Source organism: Hippoglossus stenolepis, chromosome 22, assembly GCF_022539355.2.
Source record: "Hippoglossus stenolepis isolate QCI-W04-F060 chromosome 22, HSTE1.2, whole genome shotgun sequence".
Classification (NCBI taxonomy): domain Eukaryota; kingdom Metazoa; phylum Chordata; class Actinopteri; order Pleuronectiformes; family Pleuronectidae; genus Hippoglossus; species Hippoglossus stenolepis.
Window position 1 is genome coordinate 18,444,436 of NC_061504.1, and position 17,500 is coordinate 18,461,935.

General features: G+C 42.3%; 4 protein-coding genes across 5 annotated transcripts in view; 3 read left to right on the forward strand and 1 right to left on the reverse strand.

Annotated features, from left to right (window-relative positions):
• Positions 1 to 2,276, forward strand: part of kcnd2 (potassium voltage-gated channel, Shal-related subfamily, member 2) — a 10,292-nt gene extending 8,016 nt beyond the window's left edge. The window contains exon 5 of the mRNA XM_035146947.2: positions 1,197 to 2,276. Within this exon, the coding sequence (XP_035002838.1) occupies positions 1,197 to 1,368 (172 nt within the window). The 3' untranslated portion in view covers positions 1,369 to 2,276. The remainder of the gene's footprint in view (positions 1 to 1,196) is intronic.
• Positions 2,277 to 5,371: 3,095 nt separating this feature from the next.
• On the reverse strand, positions 5,372 to 9,083 carry tspan12 (tetraspanin 12). 2 transcript variants are annotated; one of them, XM_035147487.2, is made up of 8 exons: positions 8,819 to 9,083; positions 8,556 to 8,723; positions 7,848 to 7,930; positions 7,484 to 7,619; positions 7,101 to 7,166; positions 6,402 to 6,509; positions 6,156 to 6,299; positions 5,372 to 6,061 (listed from the first exon to the last, which is right to left on the reverse strand). In XM_035147487.2, exons 2-8 carry the CDS (start codon positions 8,619 to 8,621, stop codon positions 5,759 to 5,761), a joined length of 906 nt encoding a protein of 301 aa, XP_035003378.1. In that variant the 5' UTR covers positions 8,622 to 8,723; positions 8,819 to 9,083; the 3' UTR covers positions 5,372 to 5,758. The 2 variants fall into 2 exon arrangements, with proteins under 2 accessions (XP_035003378.1, XP_035003379.1); XM_035147488.2 differs by having other exon boundaries at positions 5,374 to 6,061; positions 8,556 to 8,699.
• An 827-nt stretch (positions 9,084 to 9,910) lies between these two features.
• On the forward strand, positions 9,911 to 16,136 carry ing3 (inhibitor of growth family, member 3). Its single transcript, XM_035147439.1, has 12 exons — positions 9,911 to 10,065; positions 10,207 to 10,278; positions 11,464 to 11,564; positions 12,092 to 12,157; positions 12,440 to 12,536; positions 12,621 to 12,692; positions 12,795 to 12,911; positions 13,047 to 13,210; positions 13,361 to 13,551; positions 13,686 to 13,878; positions 14,467 to 14,505; positions 14,708 to 16,136. The coding sequence occupies exons 1-12, from the start codon at positions 10,038 to 10,040 to the stop codon at positions 14,822 to 14,824; spliced, it is 1,257 nt and encodes a 418-aa protein (XP_035003330.1). The 5' UTR covers positions 9,911 to 10,037; the 3' UTR covers positions 14,825 to 16,136.
• Positions 16,137 to 17,498: 1,362 nt separating this feature from the next.
• The window catches only part of cped1 (cadherin-like and PC-esterase domain containing 1), a 15,891-nt gene continuing 15,889 nt past the window's right edge, over positions 17,499 to 17,500 (forward strand). Inside the window, exon 1 of the mRNA XM_035147856.2 lies at positions 17,499 to 17,500. This exon is cut by the window's right edge and continues 342 nt beyond it. The gene's annotated coding sequence lies outside the window, so the exon portion shown is untranslated.

Below are 17,500 nucleotides of genomic sequence, written 5' to 3' on the forward strand. Positions count from 1 at the left end.
TCTGAGCTTTATTCACTGTTAATAAAGTTTCTTTGGTAGTTTTACTCTTCTTGAGTTAAGAACAGAGGATGTTGCTCCTTGTTAACATCTAAGAGACAAATATGAGACAAATAAAATGTGATGATCGATGATATTTGTTCCTCAGCTTCTAGTTGAGATGTTAATGATGCTGTTGCTATGGTTATGTATTGTTTAATAAAGTCTGAATTGAGTCTAAGAGACAGCTGGTAGCCAATCAGAGAGCAGTAAAAAACCCTAACCCATCTATGGTGTACAAGAAAATATAATAATGTATTTAGTTTTGACTGAAGATGAATGTTTGTCTCTGTGAGTTTATTCAGATAAAACTTTAAACTAAATAAAAGTGAGTGAAACAGGATGAGTCGCTCACTCGTTTATAAACAGCAGAGATCATGTGACGGAGCAGGAATCCAGAGAATGTCCAGCTGTGGGAACATAAACATCTGGAATCTACCGTCTCCGCCGACTGAAACTTTACTGTGAAAAACTTTATTTAAACTCACTGATCTGACACTGACGAACATGATTCTAAAAGAAAACAAACACAGAGTCTCAGGAACATGATCCTCGATCTGTCATATTAATACAAGCTTCACTTTAAAGTGTCCCACTGCTCTACACCACCTGGAGAGAACAGGTACTGCAGTCAGTCGTCTGATGATGGTGCAGACATTAAAATAAGGACAACTAAGGATTATTTGAAATATTGATCTGCAGGTTATTTTCTTCCTCAATCGGCTCTTTAAACGTGAATATCTCTGACTCACTGATAAAGTTACACCATTGGTCAACTGCATGTCATGTGACTACGCCACAGTGTGTTGGAGTATTTCCATTGGCCGTTGCTCTCTTGAACTAAATCGACAACTTTCATTCATTTTGAGACAAGACTTAGTATATTAATAAATCGTGGTTATGATCGACCATGTTGCTGCTTTGTGTTTCACAGAAAATGATTTAAATCACTGATTGAAACTCAGTTCATTGGTTTTATTAAGAGACTGAAAAGGTCAAATAAGTTCTGACGTTTGATGTTTGCTGACGACATTCACCTTAACGTCCACGTGTTCGTAAAAGTTCTTCTACCGATGAAACTTTTTAAAGAATCCTCGTTACAGTGACTCTGAACATGTTTTACTATATAAAGATCCATATTTCTGTTTCTTCTCTCGTAGTCGTTCCAGTCTGAACGCAAATTTCGAGGAGACGGTTCCTTTGAACTGCGACCAGCCGCACATCACCGCCGCCGTCATCAGCATGCCAACGCCGCCTGGCACCGCAGGCGACGGATCAACTGGCTCTACCAACGACTCCCAGGGCAACATCGTGCGGGTGTCAGCGCTCTAGATAACGCCGCCCCCCCCTCCAACATGGAAAAATGATCTAGCCAGCAGAAGGACGACAGGTTCGGGGTCGACGGCCTCGGCACCACAACAGACTCAGACTGGGAGTGACTGGTTAGCTCAACGTTATCCACGCAGAGGGAAACGTGAACCTGGACGCACTCGGCTGACTCCACCTCCGATCACACATTTTAGGACGGATTGTTTCTCCAGCAGCGCAGAACAGAAGAGAAATCGTAGCACGGCTGATAAATTGTCTCTTTCTGATTTTAAATCGTTATAGTCGTTATTTTTTCAGTCTGATTCATTCGATTTATGTCTCGAAATTCAAGTTTAAATGAGACGTCCCCCTTTTGGGAAGTTCGCCGTTAACCATCGTAACATATGTAAGCTAGCATAGCACAAAGAAACTGCAAGCCTCTCTCAACAATTCAAACCTAACCAAAGAAAAAGTCCCAGTCTTTTCTCGTCATGGGAATGATGATGATTTTAACACGTTGTTTCGTCCTCAATGTCTCAGACTCTTTATCTGACGAAGGACTTAAATGTCTTCCACAGTTAAAAAACACAACATCTCTTTTTCTACTCTTGTGAAAAATAATCATAATCAAATATGTAAAATCTGAAAGTTTGAAATCTGGTTAAATCAGATTCGTCTGTTTCAGTCTCAGGGGAGCGACACGTTACGTGAGAAATACCTGAAAACAGGAAGTCCACGTGTTGTACGATCTTGATTCTTAACATGGACCAAAAGTCTGGAGGTTCCTAATAAACTGGATTGATTCTATTATTATAAGAATACATACATTTACTGTTTTATCATACGCTTAAAACAGTAAATGTGTGGTTGTGAAAGAAATTTAACCTAATGAATTAAATATGAACCTTGGAATATACATTTTGTTATTTCATGTATACATCAACTCATTTTAATTCCAAATTTGATATTTTATCTTTTTTACAATTTTTTATTTATTTATTTAATTTTAATTCTACTATTTATTATTTTTTTATATTAATTTATTTGAATCATTTCTTATGTATTTGTTTTTATTTATGTTTAATTTGTTTCTTATTTTATTTGTAAAACTTTCTGAATATTTGACTGAATCAAAAAGTGGTTTTAATATATGTTCCATATGTTATACAGAGTTCTGGATCAGGACCTTAACATGTTCAGAGTCAGTGTGTCTGTGTGTGTGCATGTGTGTGTTTGTGTGTCGCAGCCGACGGTCTTCCACTCTGATCAACACAAACATCAACACAAACGTCAACACAAACATTAACACAAACATCAACACAAACATTAACACAAACACAAACATTAACACAAACACAAACGTCAACACAAACATCATCACAAACATTAACACAAACAATGATGTCAGAAGAAAAGTATTTTTGTTTGTAAACAGGAGCTGCTGTTTATCTTTGTTTATCTTGTTGACACGTTATTTATTTAAATCATGTTTAGTTTTAAGTTTAAATCATGTGTCAGATGCTGTTTTCTCATGATAGAGCTAATTTCATGAATGAGTGAACAGGTGAATGAGTGAATGAACAGATGAGTGAACAGGTGAATGAGTGAACAGGTGAATGAGTGAACAGGTGAATGAGTGAACAGGTGAATGAGTGAACAGATGAATGAGTGAATGAGTGAACAGATGAATGAGTGAACAGGTGAATGAGTGAACAGGTGAATGAATGAACAGATGAATGAGTGAACAGGTGAATGAGTGAGTGAATAATGGAAACAGATGAATGAGTGAATGAGTGAACAGGTGAATGAGTGAACAGATGAATGAGTGAACAGATGAATGAGTGAACAGGTGAATGAGTGAATGAGTGAACAGGTGAATGAGTGAACAGATGAATGAGTGAATAATGGAAACAGATGAATGAATGAAAGTCTTTTAAATGAAATCTGTTTTATATTGAGTCTCAATCTTCAGTCTTTGTCCTCAGAGGTTGAACCAGGTCACTTTTCTCTCAGACTTAAACCATGTGACCTTCTGAGATTTTCTACGTCACATCTTGATCAAATAAGACAAACGATCTCAGCTGATCACGTTTGATCGAGCTGGATTCTAATGTTTTCACAGAACCAAAGATTCATCAGAGAATATTTTGTGGACGACTGAAATCGGAAGAAGTTTCACTTTTAACAACTAAATCTCGTCTCACAGTTGGAATGTTACATAACCGATTCTTCGTGGTTTATTTTGTAAATGATAAACACTGGAATGTTCGGGTCACAGCTGAAATGACCTGCTCGCTGCCCGTTCGCGTCCCGTCACCGTTACTGCTTCACACAAATCTTATTCATGTCAGAAACTGAATTATGCAAACATCGTATTTTTCTGTGGGAAACAGGAAGAAAGTATAGAAACTGATTTGTTGATTTTTGGTAGTAAAAATCGTTTTTGATTATATTATTATTCTGATGATGATGATTACGTGCACATGTGCTGTCGTTGTTCTTCGGTGTGAATCACATCTTGTTTTATTCAATCAGGCACCGTGTGTGCAAATAAAACATGGTCCCATGAAAAAACACGAAACACGTCTGAGTGTTCAATTCAGCCCCCGAAACTCACACCCCACCAGAAACTGTGTGTGACAGTTACTGTTACTTTGACTGAAGTTTTGGATTTCAGGTATTTCTCAGGTCCTAATTTCATTGTTTTTAGGTTTTGAATTCAGTATTTTAATTGTTAAAATTTCTCGTAAATTTGATATATTATTCCTTTACAATTTTATATTTAAGATTCTTCACAGTCAAAATATTTTATCTTAAATTATGTGTCTAACCTGAATTTATGAAAACATTATTTAACCTTATATCACATTAATAATTGCATGTTTATTTATTATTCATTGGATTTTGTCAATTATTGATCCCTGTAGTTGATCTATAAACGGTCTGAAATGAAATGAAACCTCTGAAACGTTCAAGCTCCACACTGACACACTAACACCACCCGGCCCGTCTGCAGAGTCTGGTAAACAAATCAAACGTCCATGTTCTGTGTTGTTCTGCTTTAAACTTTGTTTTATTTTCCAGTGAGAAAAATAACTCAGACACAAAAGTATGAAACATCAACATCACACATGTTCTCATATAAAACACAAATCTGCTGATCCCTCACATAGGAACCGCTCAGGTTCTGGAGAACGTCTGGAGAACAGTGGTGGTTCCATCAAGTTTCATGTTCATGTTCAATAAAGAGCCACGATCTGTCCTGGTTCCTACGAATCAGCTCAGGTTCACTTTAAAGGGACAACGTTTTTGTCTTTGTTCCAACAACATGTTCCTGACGTGTTCACAACGTGTTCCTGACGTGTTCCTGACATCTTCACAACGTGTTCCTGACGTGTTCACAACGTGTTCCTGTCGTCTTCACGTGTTCCTGACATCTTCACAACGTGTTCCTGACGTGTTCACAACGTGTTCCTGACGTGTTCACAACGTGTTCCTGTCGTCTTCACAACGTGTTCCTGACGTGTTCACAACGTGTTCCTGTCGTCTTCACGTGTTCCTGACATCTTCACAACGTGTTCCTGACGTGTTCCTGTCGTCTTCACAACGTGTTCCTGACGTGTTCACAACGTGTTCCTGTCGTCTTCACAACGTGTTCCTGACGTGTTCCTGACGTGTTCACAACGTGTTCCTGACGTCTTCACAACGTGTTCCTGACGTGTTCCTGACGTGTTCCTGTCGTCTTCACAACGTGTTCCTGACGTGTTCACAACGTGTTCTGATGTTCCTGTCGTCTTCTGGCGTGTTCCTGGCGTGTTCTAGCGTGTTCTGGCGTGTTCCTGTCGTCTTCAACGTGTTCCAGCGTGTTCTGGCGTGTTCTGGCGTGTTCCTGTCGTCTTCTGGCGTGTTCTGGCGTGTTCACAACGTGTTCCTTCGTCTTCTGGCGTGTTCCTGGTCCTGCGTGTTCACAACGTGTTCCTGTCGTCTTCTGTGTTCCTGACGTGTTCCTGACGTCTTCACAACGTGTTCCTGTCGTCTTCACAACGTGTTCCTGACGTGTTCCTGACGTGTTCACAACATGTTCACAGCTGCAGTGACATGGTGACATTAATTGTAAAGCTTATTCCACCTCAGGTCTTTTTTAGTCGTGTTCTTTATTTCAAACTCACCGAGGAAAAAGTTGATGTCAATGAACACGGTGACAAAAAAGTGATTCCACTCATTCATCTGGTTCTGAATGTGACAGGTTGTTGTTTCTAAAGCTCGTTGATTTCACTGATATTTAATGTCTCATCGTTTTTTACGTTTTTTTTACCACGTCGTGTTTTCCTCAGTTTCTGTTTGGTCATCTGATGATGTCACATGTTTACACGTCCCAGAATGAACCTGGAGAACTTCCTGCTTGTCCCCACGGCTACGACAGGCGCTCCATCTCAAACTGGTGTTCCTGCGGCGTGGAGGCAGCGGACATGTTAGTCTGGTTGCTGCCTGAAGCTTCAGCTGAGGCTCCATGCGTCACAGTGTCGGGGGCGGAGTCCATCGGCGGTGCCATGGAGTCCAGGTCTGGAGACTTTCGTCCATAATAAAGCGCCCAGAGCAGCGTGAGGGTGAGCGCCATGGCCAGGATCTGAGCTACGCCGATGGACACGCCCAGGAAACGCAATGCCTGCAACTGCTTCGTCCCACGAATGAAACTGTAGATCTTTGGACCGCAGCCCTGAAACAAACCAGCGACACACACAGTCAGTTTGACCTTCGACCTCTGTGAACATGTGATATGTCTCTACCAATGAGAGGCGGCCATGTCTCACCTCTTGGTGGAGGTCACTCAGGTCGTGGTAGCGGGCGTGGCGAGCGCAGCCTGGATACTGATTGGAGCAGCAGGAGTCAGGAGGCCACTCCATCTCTGTCATCTCCAGCCAATCAGTGAAGTACATCACTCCGCAGCATTTAAACTGGTCAACACACACAGGTCACATGACTACAGGTCATCTGTGTGTGTGTGTGTGTGTGTGTGTGTGTGTGTGTGTGTGTGTGTGTGTGTGTGTGTGTGTTACCTGTGTCTGGAAGCTGTTCCAGGTGTGTGTGAGCCACTGGTATCTCTGCAGGCCGTAGTTTGACATCCGAGACTTAAGACTGATCATATCAGAGCGCTGCACTGATGGCTGCACACACACACACACACACACACACACACACACACACACACACACACACAGAGTCAACTTTAACAGGTGAGTTGTCATGACCCCCCCCCTTATCAGTCCTGATGATGGATCATCCTGAAGCCCCGCCCCTCCTGATAACAATCTGTCCTCACTACAATACCCACAATCCCCTGCAGGCAGGTGAGACCTGAGCTCACATAACACACACACTGATCAAACAGTTTATGTGTGTGTGGGGGGGTGTGTGTGTGGGTGTGTATGTTTGTGTGTGCGTGTGTAAGAGGAGATCCAGACATGTTTCACATTTCATGTTATTTTTAGTTTCAGTTTGTATCAGCAGCTGCTCACACACCAACTCACACTTTACTACACACTACCACACAACACACTCTTCTACATAACACTACACACACTGTCCACATGTACTACACATCAAGTGTTGTGTAGCACATGTGTATTAAACTGTATCACAGACACACTAAGATAAAGTTTGAATTTGAATATAATTATACGACGGTCTGCAGTTTAATTAAACTAGGTGTTATTTACTGTGTTCAGACACTGTGGGGTGCTGCAGAGTTTTCTCACCTGGTCATACGTCCACACTGCGCTGGCCAGTTCGACGCAGAAGATCACCAGCAGACTGCACAGGTACTGAAACACATACTCAGGGTTAATACCATACATGTGGTGGGAAGTCATTTGATCTAATGCACTCGAATGTGATACAGGATAATGTAATGTTATTAATGTTTTCCCATCATGCTCTCTGGTTGTCCTGACAGCTCGTCTTTCAGGGACAGGCCGAGGAGACGCTCTCCTCCCATACATATACACACCTGGCCCCAGGCCCCGCCCCCTCAGGTCACAGCCGACAGGTGACCTGGATCACAGTGACGTGTGTGTGTGTGTGTTTTTGTGTGTGTGTGTGTGTGTGTGTGGGGGGGTGGTTAACGACAGGTGAGACGTACCCAGGAGAGCAGCAGCAGGTTACACCTGAGCGCTCCACAGTATCCCACCATCGCCACGATGATAAGGAAGCAGCACACGGTGATGATGACGGGATGAACAGCTGGAGAGTATGTGAGGACGGCCGCTTCCTCCAACCTGCACACACACATACGTGTTCACCTCTGACCTGTGTCAGACTAGCGTGTCAGGCTAGTGTGTAAGATGCAAATGCGTGCAGCAACAGACAGTAGAAATACCTCAGTACAGTAGTACTAGTAAATGTATTTTGTAACTTTCTACCACTGGAGTAGTGCGATGTGTTTATGTGTCGTCACATCGCTTGAGACTCCTCATCCACCAGGTGTCACTGTTACCTGAACTCACCTGGTATGAGCCGTCAGCGTCAGGACGGTGTTCAGAGAGTCTCGGATCCACGCGGCCACTCCCAACACACACGCTGACATCAGCTGAACACACACACACAAATAAACACACACAGAAATAAACAGATCAGTTTCTGCTGCCTACAAATAACATGTCGGAATGTGAGACACACACAAACCCCTAACCCACACACACACACAAACACACACACACACACACACACACACACACACACACACACGGCCTACTTTCACTTCAGACTTTAAATCAACACTATTTCACATTAAAGCAGCAGTTTGATGAAAAAAGACCCTGTTTTTTTAGACACAAAGCCCAATAGAATTAGTCACCACGCGTGGCTGCAGAGGGCGATGTTGTTACATAGAGTCGATTTCATCAATGCAAACTGTAATGTGACTTTGACCTTTGACCCTTCGGATCTTTTTAGATATGCTTCAACAAATAAAAACATGAAGTTCAGTCATCACATGTAAAGATAAACATGTGTGATGTTTCACATGTAAAATGTTCTGATAATATACTGCATTCATCACATGATAACAGCTGGAATCATGTTCACATGTTAAACAGTTTACCATGTGACTGTGGTTACAAAACATTCACTGAAAATAGAGGTGATGATGATGATGATGGTGATGGTGATGTTAGTGATGGTATTAATAACAGTGATGAAGATGAAGGTCTCACCCAGAAGAGCACGTTGAGTGCGTACAGCAGACACCTCAGACATCTCACCGCGTCCTCACGAGCCATCCCGACCGCAGCTCGTGCGCGCCGCTCATCTGAGCCCGGGTTACCATGGCAACATGCTTCTCAGGCTCAAGCCTCGTGCTTGGGTTTTACCGTCAGAGGAAACTTTAACAACAGGTGGTTCACAAATCACTCAGCACCAAACTCACACCTGATTCTGGACTGATCTGGATTCTGCAGAACTACAGAACTACACTCACCTCAGACCAGGACCAAAACCGAGTCCAGACAGAGTCCAGAGTCCAGCTGAGACCAGAGACCAGAAGCTGACAGAAACCAGAGTCCAGCTAGGTCGTCAGCAGCTGATTTAAATCCTCAGTGACCTGCTGTAAAACCAGATCTGTGTCTCTGAGGACTGAGACAGTGACCTGAAGCAGAACTACAACTGTCTCCTGCTGCTGCTTCTTCTTTCTCGTCACTAATTAAACTCTCTGAGTAGCAGCTCCTCTCTCTCTCTCTCTCTCTCTCTTTCTCTTTCTGTGTCCTCCCTCCCTCTCTGGTCCTGGGGGAGGACAGAGGAATGTGTCCGCCTCCAGCCTCAGACTCGGGGTCACAGACGTCATGAAGCTGAGGACAGGACACAGACACGTGGAGGCCTCTGGTGGCTGCAAGGACTACTGTCCACATACTTTTGGCCATATAGTCTATTTAATCTATATAATTTGTGACGTGTGGTCACAGAAAACTGTCTCATTAAAATCTAAATCTGTCTGATTCATAGTATAAATTTAAATGGTTAACTTAAATATATTTACCTGAACACAAGCCACACCCACACGCAGGTGTATAATAGAAACTCTATTGTTTTGTTGCAGTCAAACAGGAGAATGAATAAAAGAATAACCTCAATCATGTTCTTCATTATTTAATGTTTTAACTGATCTGAAGTTTAAAAAGAAGAGTTTTATTCCTCAGGATAAAATCATTAAAACCAACACAGGTTTTTATGGTTCTGATCTAACGTCCTTAAAACAAACGAATTATTTTACTATGATATAAAGTTCAGTAATATGATGTATTATCATTCAATATACACAATATATATTACATACCCTTGTTAGTTTACTGTTCATTAAGCAGAACATTTTACATAAACACGTTTAAATATCTGATTATTTTATGCTAATTGTTGTTTTTGATTTAAAATTAGAATATCATAATCAAATTATTTAAATAAAATCATTATCATGATCACAAAATAAATGTTCGAAACTCGTTCTGAACTCCAACTCCCATGAGGCATCTGTTCTGAGGACACACGTCAACGCCCGCGTGTGTTTTAACCAATCAGAAGACAGAGCGCCGCTGACGTCAGCAGGTGTGACCTCAGTGTTTTTCTCAGAGACGCAGCGGCTGCCGGCGCCATATTGGAAGAAAAGAATTGTTTCATAAAGCGCGTGAAACGTCGGATTTGGCGCCATGTTGTACCTGGAGGATTACCTGGAGAGTGAGTATGGGACCGGGACTTTGCGGTGGGGGGGCTGTTTGTGCGTTTTCTGCGTTCAATGTGCGGTGTTTTCCGGCCTGTGCTGCTCCGGCCGTTAGCATAGCAACATTAGCACGTAACGGCTTGTTCTTCTCCTGGCAGTGATCGAGCAGCTTCCCATGGACCTTCGCGACAGGTTCACGGAAATGAGGGAGATGGACCTGCAGGTTCAGAGTATGTTACACACACAGTACACACAGTACACACAGGTACCCACAGTACCCACAGTACACACAGAGTACCCAGAGTACCACAGTACACTCAGAGTACCCACAGTACACACAGAGTACCCAGAGTACCCAGAGTACACACAGTACACTCAGAGTACACACAGTACACTCAGAGTACACACAGTACACTCAGAGTACACACAGTACACACATTATACTCAGAGTACACACAGTACACACAGAGTACCCACAGTACACTCAGAGTACCCACAGTACACACAGAGTCAGAGTACACACAGTACACTCAGAGTACACACAGTACACTCAGAGTACACTCAGAGTACACTCAGAGTACACACAGAGTACACACAGTACACAGAGTACACACAGTACACACATTATACTCAGAGTACACACAGTACACACAAGTACTACTCAGAGTACCCACAGTACACACAGTACACACAGAGTACACACAGTACACTCAGAGTACACACATTATACTCAGAGTACACACAGATTACCCACAGTACACACAGTACACTCAGAGTACACACAGTGCACAGAGTACACTCAGAGTACACACAGTACACACATTATACTCAGAGTACACACATTGTACACACAGTACGCAAAGAGTACTCAGAGTACACACACACTGTAAACAGAGTACCCACAGTATGAACAGAGTACCCACAGTACACACAGTACTCATAGTACCCACACACTGTAAACACAGAGTACTCATAGTACGCACAGAGTACATACACAGTACACACAGTAGATTTTCAAATGTAATCCTTGAATCAAATGTTAAATCAGCCAGAAAACTACATGTGAACATGTGTAGAATTAAAACGTGACGAGTAGTTTATACTGAACTGATAAACAGATCAAACAGGAAACAGCAGTGACGTGTCTGATGCTCATTATTGTGATATTCAAATCATCAGTTTGAGTTTTAATGTGGCAGCAATCATCAACCTGTGAAATATTCCCACTGTACTTTAACCTTTATTTACACATAGATGGTACACAATATCAACAATGATGTCACAAAATCTGGCCAATCAGTGAGGAGCCGCTGACCAGACAGGAAGGATTCTATTGTTTTCACAGGCTGATGATTCGAGATCATTGTGTTGCTGAAGAGAAGTCGCAGTAACTCACAGGTTTCTGAATGTTACAGACGCCACTGATCAGCTGGAGCAGAAAGTGATCGAGTTCTTTGTCAACGCAAAGAAGAACAAACCTGAGTGGAGAGAAGAACAGATGGAGGTTATTAAAAAGGTCAGAAATCACGACTGAAACCAGACCTTAATTCAACTTTTTCAGCATCGTGCGCGTCACATTGTTTGTGTGTGTGCGGTGCGCTTGTTGTGCGTGCGGGCCACTTCCCTGAATGTTAGTCGAGCAGAGGCGTGCTGTACAAAGCTCAGAGGTAACTGACGTACCAGCCTGACATCTGCAGCGTGGGAGCATTGTAGTTTTCTAAGAAGTGACCAGGGCATCATGGAAGAAGGTGGATATCCAATCTTTTGATCAGTTGTCACTTGGACTCAAAGATGAAGTGATTATGTTTCAGTTGTCAAAGGTAACAGTGACCTTTATATGAATCTGAGGGGAAAGTACGTGCAAGTATGTACACAGATACTGCACTGTTGGTCAGAGGCACACAGCCTTAGTGTGGTAATTCTATTTTCTTCATACACGACTCCTGTCATGTTGATCAATCAGCTGAGCATTGATTGTGTATCTGCAGTGAATGGTTATGTTTTTATTAAAACGTGTGTGTGATCACTTTGTTCTTGTTTCAGGATTATTACAAAGCTCTGGAAGACGCAGATGAAAAAGTTCAGCTGGCCAATCAGATTTATGATCTGGTGAGTAGGCGGTGCTTAAAGACGAGTCGTTCTGAGCTGGACGATGAACACGTCGCACAAACATGGTTATTGCAGAACATTATACATGTTCAGTTTATTCAGCCACAGAGAAACTGATTCACATGAAGAAAAACAGGAAACAGATGATGATGCTACAGATGTGGTCTATAGAAACATCTGTACAACAGAGGAAGTTAAACCTGTCAATCATCCTGTCACAGAGCAACTGGATCTTATTTCACTGCTTCAATAAAATGATGCTATTTGTTCATGTTCCTGCAGGTGGACCGTCATCTGCGGAAACTGGACCAGGAACTGGCCAAGTTCAAGATGGAGCTGGAGGCAGACAACGCCGGCATCACCGAGATCCTGGAGAGACGTGCGTCACTCACACAGACTCACCGATGAACAACTAACACGAGGAAGCGGAGGTTGTTTAACTTCATGTTTTTTTTCTTCTCAGGGTCGTTAGAGATGGACAGTCCGTCTCAACCAGTCAACAACCATCACGTCCACTCTCACACCACCACTGAGAGTACGTACCAACCATCCTGAGTCTGCTTATCAATCTGATCAGGGATCTGATCTCTGTGTTGGTTTAACATGTTTCTAACATTTCTGCTGTGTGTGGGAGCAGAGAGGAAGTACAGCGCTCCGACTCATCACACGACAGAGCACGTTCCAGAGAAGAAGTTTAAATCTGAAGCTCTGCTGTCGACTCTCACGTCAGACGCTTCAAAAGAAAACACGCCAGGTACTGACTTCCACTTGACCTCTGACCTCCTCCTCCACCAGTACAGCATAAAATCAGACAAACATGTGAAGGGACAATACATTATAACCAAAATAGCAGTTCTCTCATTGTACGTGTTCACTCTGCCCCCTGCAGGCTGTCGCACCAACAGCACGTCCGCGTCCACCAACAACGTGTACAGTGTGAACTCGTCTCAGCCTCCGGCCTCTTACAACCTGAGCTCTCTACCTGCGGGGCCGGGGGCCGGAGCCGGGGCCATCACCATGGCAGCTGCTCAGGCTGTTCAGGCAACAGCACAGGTTGAATACCGTTCTCCTCAGAGGTTATACCAGCCACAGATGTGGTTCTGGGTTTGCCTGGGTCCAGCCTGGGTCCTTTGTAATGTGTGGTATAAAGACAGTGCTGCTGTGAAGACTCGTCTCTGTGTTGACGTCTGATTCTGGTTCCAGATGAAGGAGGGCAGGAGGACGTCCAGTCTCAAAGCAAGTTACGAAGCCATCAAGAACAACGACTTCCAGCTCGGCAGAGAGTTCTCTCTGTCCCGGGACAACACTGGTTACTCCTCCTCTGCTCTGGCCTCCACCCTCACCCAGACCCTCACCCCCACCACTGCCACCGACTCCAGGGGGCGCAAGTCCAAGTAAGACCTCCACTCCCCCGCCTGTACTTTTCATCAGCATGTGTTAAATTCATCCTGCAGGTTCAGATCTTTAAGAAACAGAAACATGTGTCTATATTAAAATGACCTTTAAATCTGTGTCTTCTGTTTTCCAGAAGCAGCATCAAGTCTTCTAATCATCAGTCGTCTTCGTCGTCCTCCTCTTCCTCTCTGTCATCGTGCTCGTCATCATCAGCGTTGGCCCAGGAGCTTTCCCAGCAGGCCTCAGCGCTGCCTGAGGCTGAAGCCAACAGTCAGGTGGACTGGACCTACGACCCCAACGAGCCCCGATACTGCATCTGTAACCAGGTACACACACACGCTGTTAGTAGAAGGTTTTAAGAAGGAATTTAAAAGCAGTAACAGATGGAGACTGATCGGCCTCTGGAACAACGAGGAGAAGATAAATCCTCGATATACACAGGTACTTGGTTGTAAAACTATAAAAGTCATCGATAAAATCTTCAAATCCACGTGAAAACCTTGGGTGGGGGGGTCAGGCGCTCCTTCTTGTCAGAAACCGAAAGTAAACAAGGATTTCTCCTCTCGCTGTGAACTCCTCCTCCTCAGTCCCCTCTTCTCAACTAATGTCTCAGTGGCACACACAAACAAGCGCACACACATATTACGTGACTCGAGAGAAGCAGGACACCATGGTTGGATATCGTAGTTTTTACAATTCTTATGGTTATGAAACCACGGTTATGGTAAAATAGGTTAATCCCGACATCCCTAGAACACGGTTCCACTTCTTTACTTGATAATCAAACATAACATCCTGAGTTTGTGCTGCTGGTTTAATGTTTTGATGTTTGACTCCCAGAAAATGTAATGAACCCAACATGATGATGATTTAAATAAGTAGAAACTGTAAAACTGTTGTTGGGTCTTTTGCAGGTTTCTTATGGAGAAATGGTCGGCTGCGATAACACAGATGTAAGTGTCATTTTTTTTAATGTTATAATCTTTTAGTACTATTTCTTATAAGTTAAAGTTTAATATTTAAAAATTAGTTTTTTTAATAAACTGGAAGCAGAAAATACAAAACTAATTGAACCTGTTAGAATAATCTTCCATCAGTCACTGAACTGGTTGATTTACAGTTGATTAATAATAATAATCTTTACTTTCCGCTCAGTGTCCAATCGAGTGGTTCCACTACGGCTGCGTCGGACTGACGGAGGCTCCCAAGGGGAAGTGGTACTGTCCTCAGTGTACGGCCGCCATGAAGAGGAGAGGCAGCCGCCACAAATAGACTCACTGCTCTGTCCGCCATGTTGGATTTTAACCTTGTAACACACTGCAGAACCATAGAGGTCAGAGGTCAACGGGCTGCTCACACAGCGGCTCACTGATTTCAAATCTTTGTGCCAACAAACGGATCGAAGCCACAAGAAGGAAAATAAATCAAATGTTTTAGTTTGACTCAAAAACTAAGATCGTTTATCTTTTAAGACCGAATTTATTCTCAGATTTCCGATTTTAATTATCAAGAATAAATTTAATCTGACGTCATTAATCCTGACATCATTTGATCATATTAATCTTGGATTCATTTGATCGTTTCATGTCTGAGGCTTCGTTTGGTTCCACAACACGAAAGTTACAACTCCCCCTCCGTCCATGCATCGATTCATTCAAGACGATTTAACGACGGACAAACAGACACCCTGCGGTTTTCATGAAATTTACAATTAAATGTTGAAAAGTAGAAGTAATTGGCTGGACGAAGAGTTTCATGTCTTCACCTGACGAACGAAATTCCGACACTTTATCTCGGAATTTAAATTGATGAGATTTTCTCTCCACGATCAATATATAGACTTTCTTTATGGGACGGATTTACTTTGACTGAGGATCCCACACACAGATCACCTGGTCAGGACGAAGGTCAGAGGTCAACCTGCCCGGATCAGGTTGCAGATTTAGTTAGTCGAGAGGAGGAGGAACATTTTACCTTCTGTTGAGAACATTGTGAACATGAGATCGAAAGAGGAGCTCGGTTCTGAGATTCATCTAAATAAATTAATCTTTGTTTTTTCTCTGATCTTAAATTTAAATTCAAACAAGATTTAATAGAATAAAGCCAGGATTAGTAAAACTTTCTCTAATCCAGATTCATATTTAATTAATCCAGGTCTAAATAATTCACGCTTTTTGATCACGTTCAGTTTCTCTCTATTTTTATGAAGTTAAATATATTCAGATTTAATTAAACAAAATTGAATAATCCTGACTTTATTTTAATACGATTTGTTTTGTTCTAATTTTATTGACTGAATTTTCATCTTAGATTTAGATCTTTAACGTCCAGATGTTGACGTGTCAGATGTTTTTTATCTGGCTGTAATCTCCGAAATTGTAATCCTCACATGAATCTACAGGAGCCTGAGCGACCTGAAGAACAGGATTAGAAACAGTGACCTCGGCCACATGGTTCAGGACGTACAGTCTGTGTGTGTCTGTGTGTGTCTGTGTGTGTGTGTTCAGTCGCTCTGCACTGATGCGTGTTTGTTTCCAGGGATGTGTAAAGAAAAAGTCCAATAAAATGGTTGATTTGTTTCTAAGTTTTGTGATTATTATTTATTTTCGTTTACATTCGAATCTACAGGAAATAATTTGATATTTTATGACTGAACAAACGATAAAATCATTTTATTATTGATTCATTAGATAAATAATTTGTCATATCAAAATATTTCAGACAGATTTAGTTTATACACGTTTATATACATGTTCAGTTTAAATATAAAAGGGAATATAGGTTTATGTAAATCAGGAAACGTGATGTGATTGGCTGGAACCAGCAGCCAATGATTTCCCTGTTAATGGTTCAATTACAGATAATAGATCAATAATATGAAACAAATTGAACGTATGAACAATGAAACAGTTTGTCTTCATTTCAAACCTGGTGGTTACCATGGTGATGCACTTCTTACTGACGTCTCTATGGTAACGTACGGAGCATGTGACCAGTTCCAGAGCAGGTGAACAGATGTGGAGGAAGACGATCGACCAATCAGATCTGTGGATGATGTCACAGCAGGTGGAACCTAGGTAAATTAAATAACGTCATCTTGGTTTTATGAGACAGAATCATCATAAATACGTTTATAAAGTGTATTATTAATTATTAGTGGTAAAGAAACGGATGAAACGTCGGTTCTCTTCTCGCAGAACTTCATGTTCTCACACGGAGTCACTGCAGTGACTCGAGCTGATAAATGACAGAAGGAAAAACCAGTGTTCCCCTCAATCTAAATGCAGGCACTACATGTGACCACCAGGGGGATCTGGAGTGAGGAACCGGAAAGCTACTGGTTCTAAAAACTGAATTAAACGAAGAACTTAGAACTGAGAGAGATCTCAACTGATACAGACGTTCTCTACACGTTCTCCACCTAAACAGTAACAGTGTTCTGACAGGAGACGTTCTCTAAAACTGACAGATGTTCTCCAAGTGTTCTCTCAGGAGACGTTCTCCTCATGTCAGATGAGGTTCTTCACCTGTATGGAGACTTTCTTCACACGTTCTCCACATTTACACTCTCAGGAGACGTTCTCATGTTCTCCAGCTTCAAATATACAGTGTTCTGGCAGGAGACGTTCTCCTCAGGCCCAACTAGAACCCACAGTAACATTTGTACTAGATCTCTGTTGCTGGTTCTCGTCCTCGTCTCTCAGGACTTATTGATCACGAGTGATGTTCTGTTTTATTTAAACATGTTCCTGTTTAAAGAACATGAATCTGAACATGTTGAACCTTTTTATCTGGAAATCAGGTTTGTCCTGAAAAATAAGAAGCTAAAGATCAAACCTGTGGAATAAAACACATTGTTACATGTGTTGATAGACCGCGACGTGTGTGTGTGTCTGTGTGTTCCTGAAATAACCCAGCCTTGTGGAGGGGGAGGTGCTGACCTACAGA

Excerpts from the sequence above, each read along its gene's own strand:
- tspan12 (XM_035147487.2), bottom strand. The coding sequence starts at position 8,621 with ATGGCTCGTGAGGACGCGGTGAGATGTCTGAGGTGTCTGCTGTACGCA. Across the intron at positions 7,931-8,555 it reads CACTCAACGTGCTCTTCTGG|CTGATGTCAGCGTGTGTGTT; the intron begins GTGAGACCTTCA and ends GTGTGTGTTCAG. Across the intron at positions 6,510-7,100 it reads CAGTGTGGACGTATGACCAG|CCATCAGTGCAGCGCTCTGA; the intron begins GTGAGAAAACTC and ends GTGTGTGTGCAG.
- ing3 (XM_035147439.1), top strand. The coding sequence starts at position 10,038 with ATGTTGTACCTGGAGGATTACCTGGAGA. Across the intron at positions 12,912-13,046 it reads TTCAAAAGAAAACACGCCAG|GCTGTCGCACCAACAGCACG; the intron begins GTACTGACTTCC and ends TGCCCCCTGCAG. Across the intron at positions 14,506-14,707 it reads TCGGCTGCGATAACACAGAT|TGTCCAATCGAGTGGTTCCA; the intron begins GTAAGTGTCATT and ends CTTTCCGCTCAG.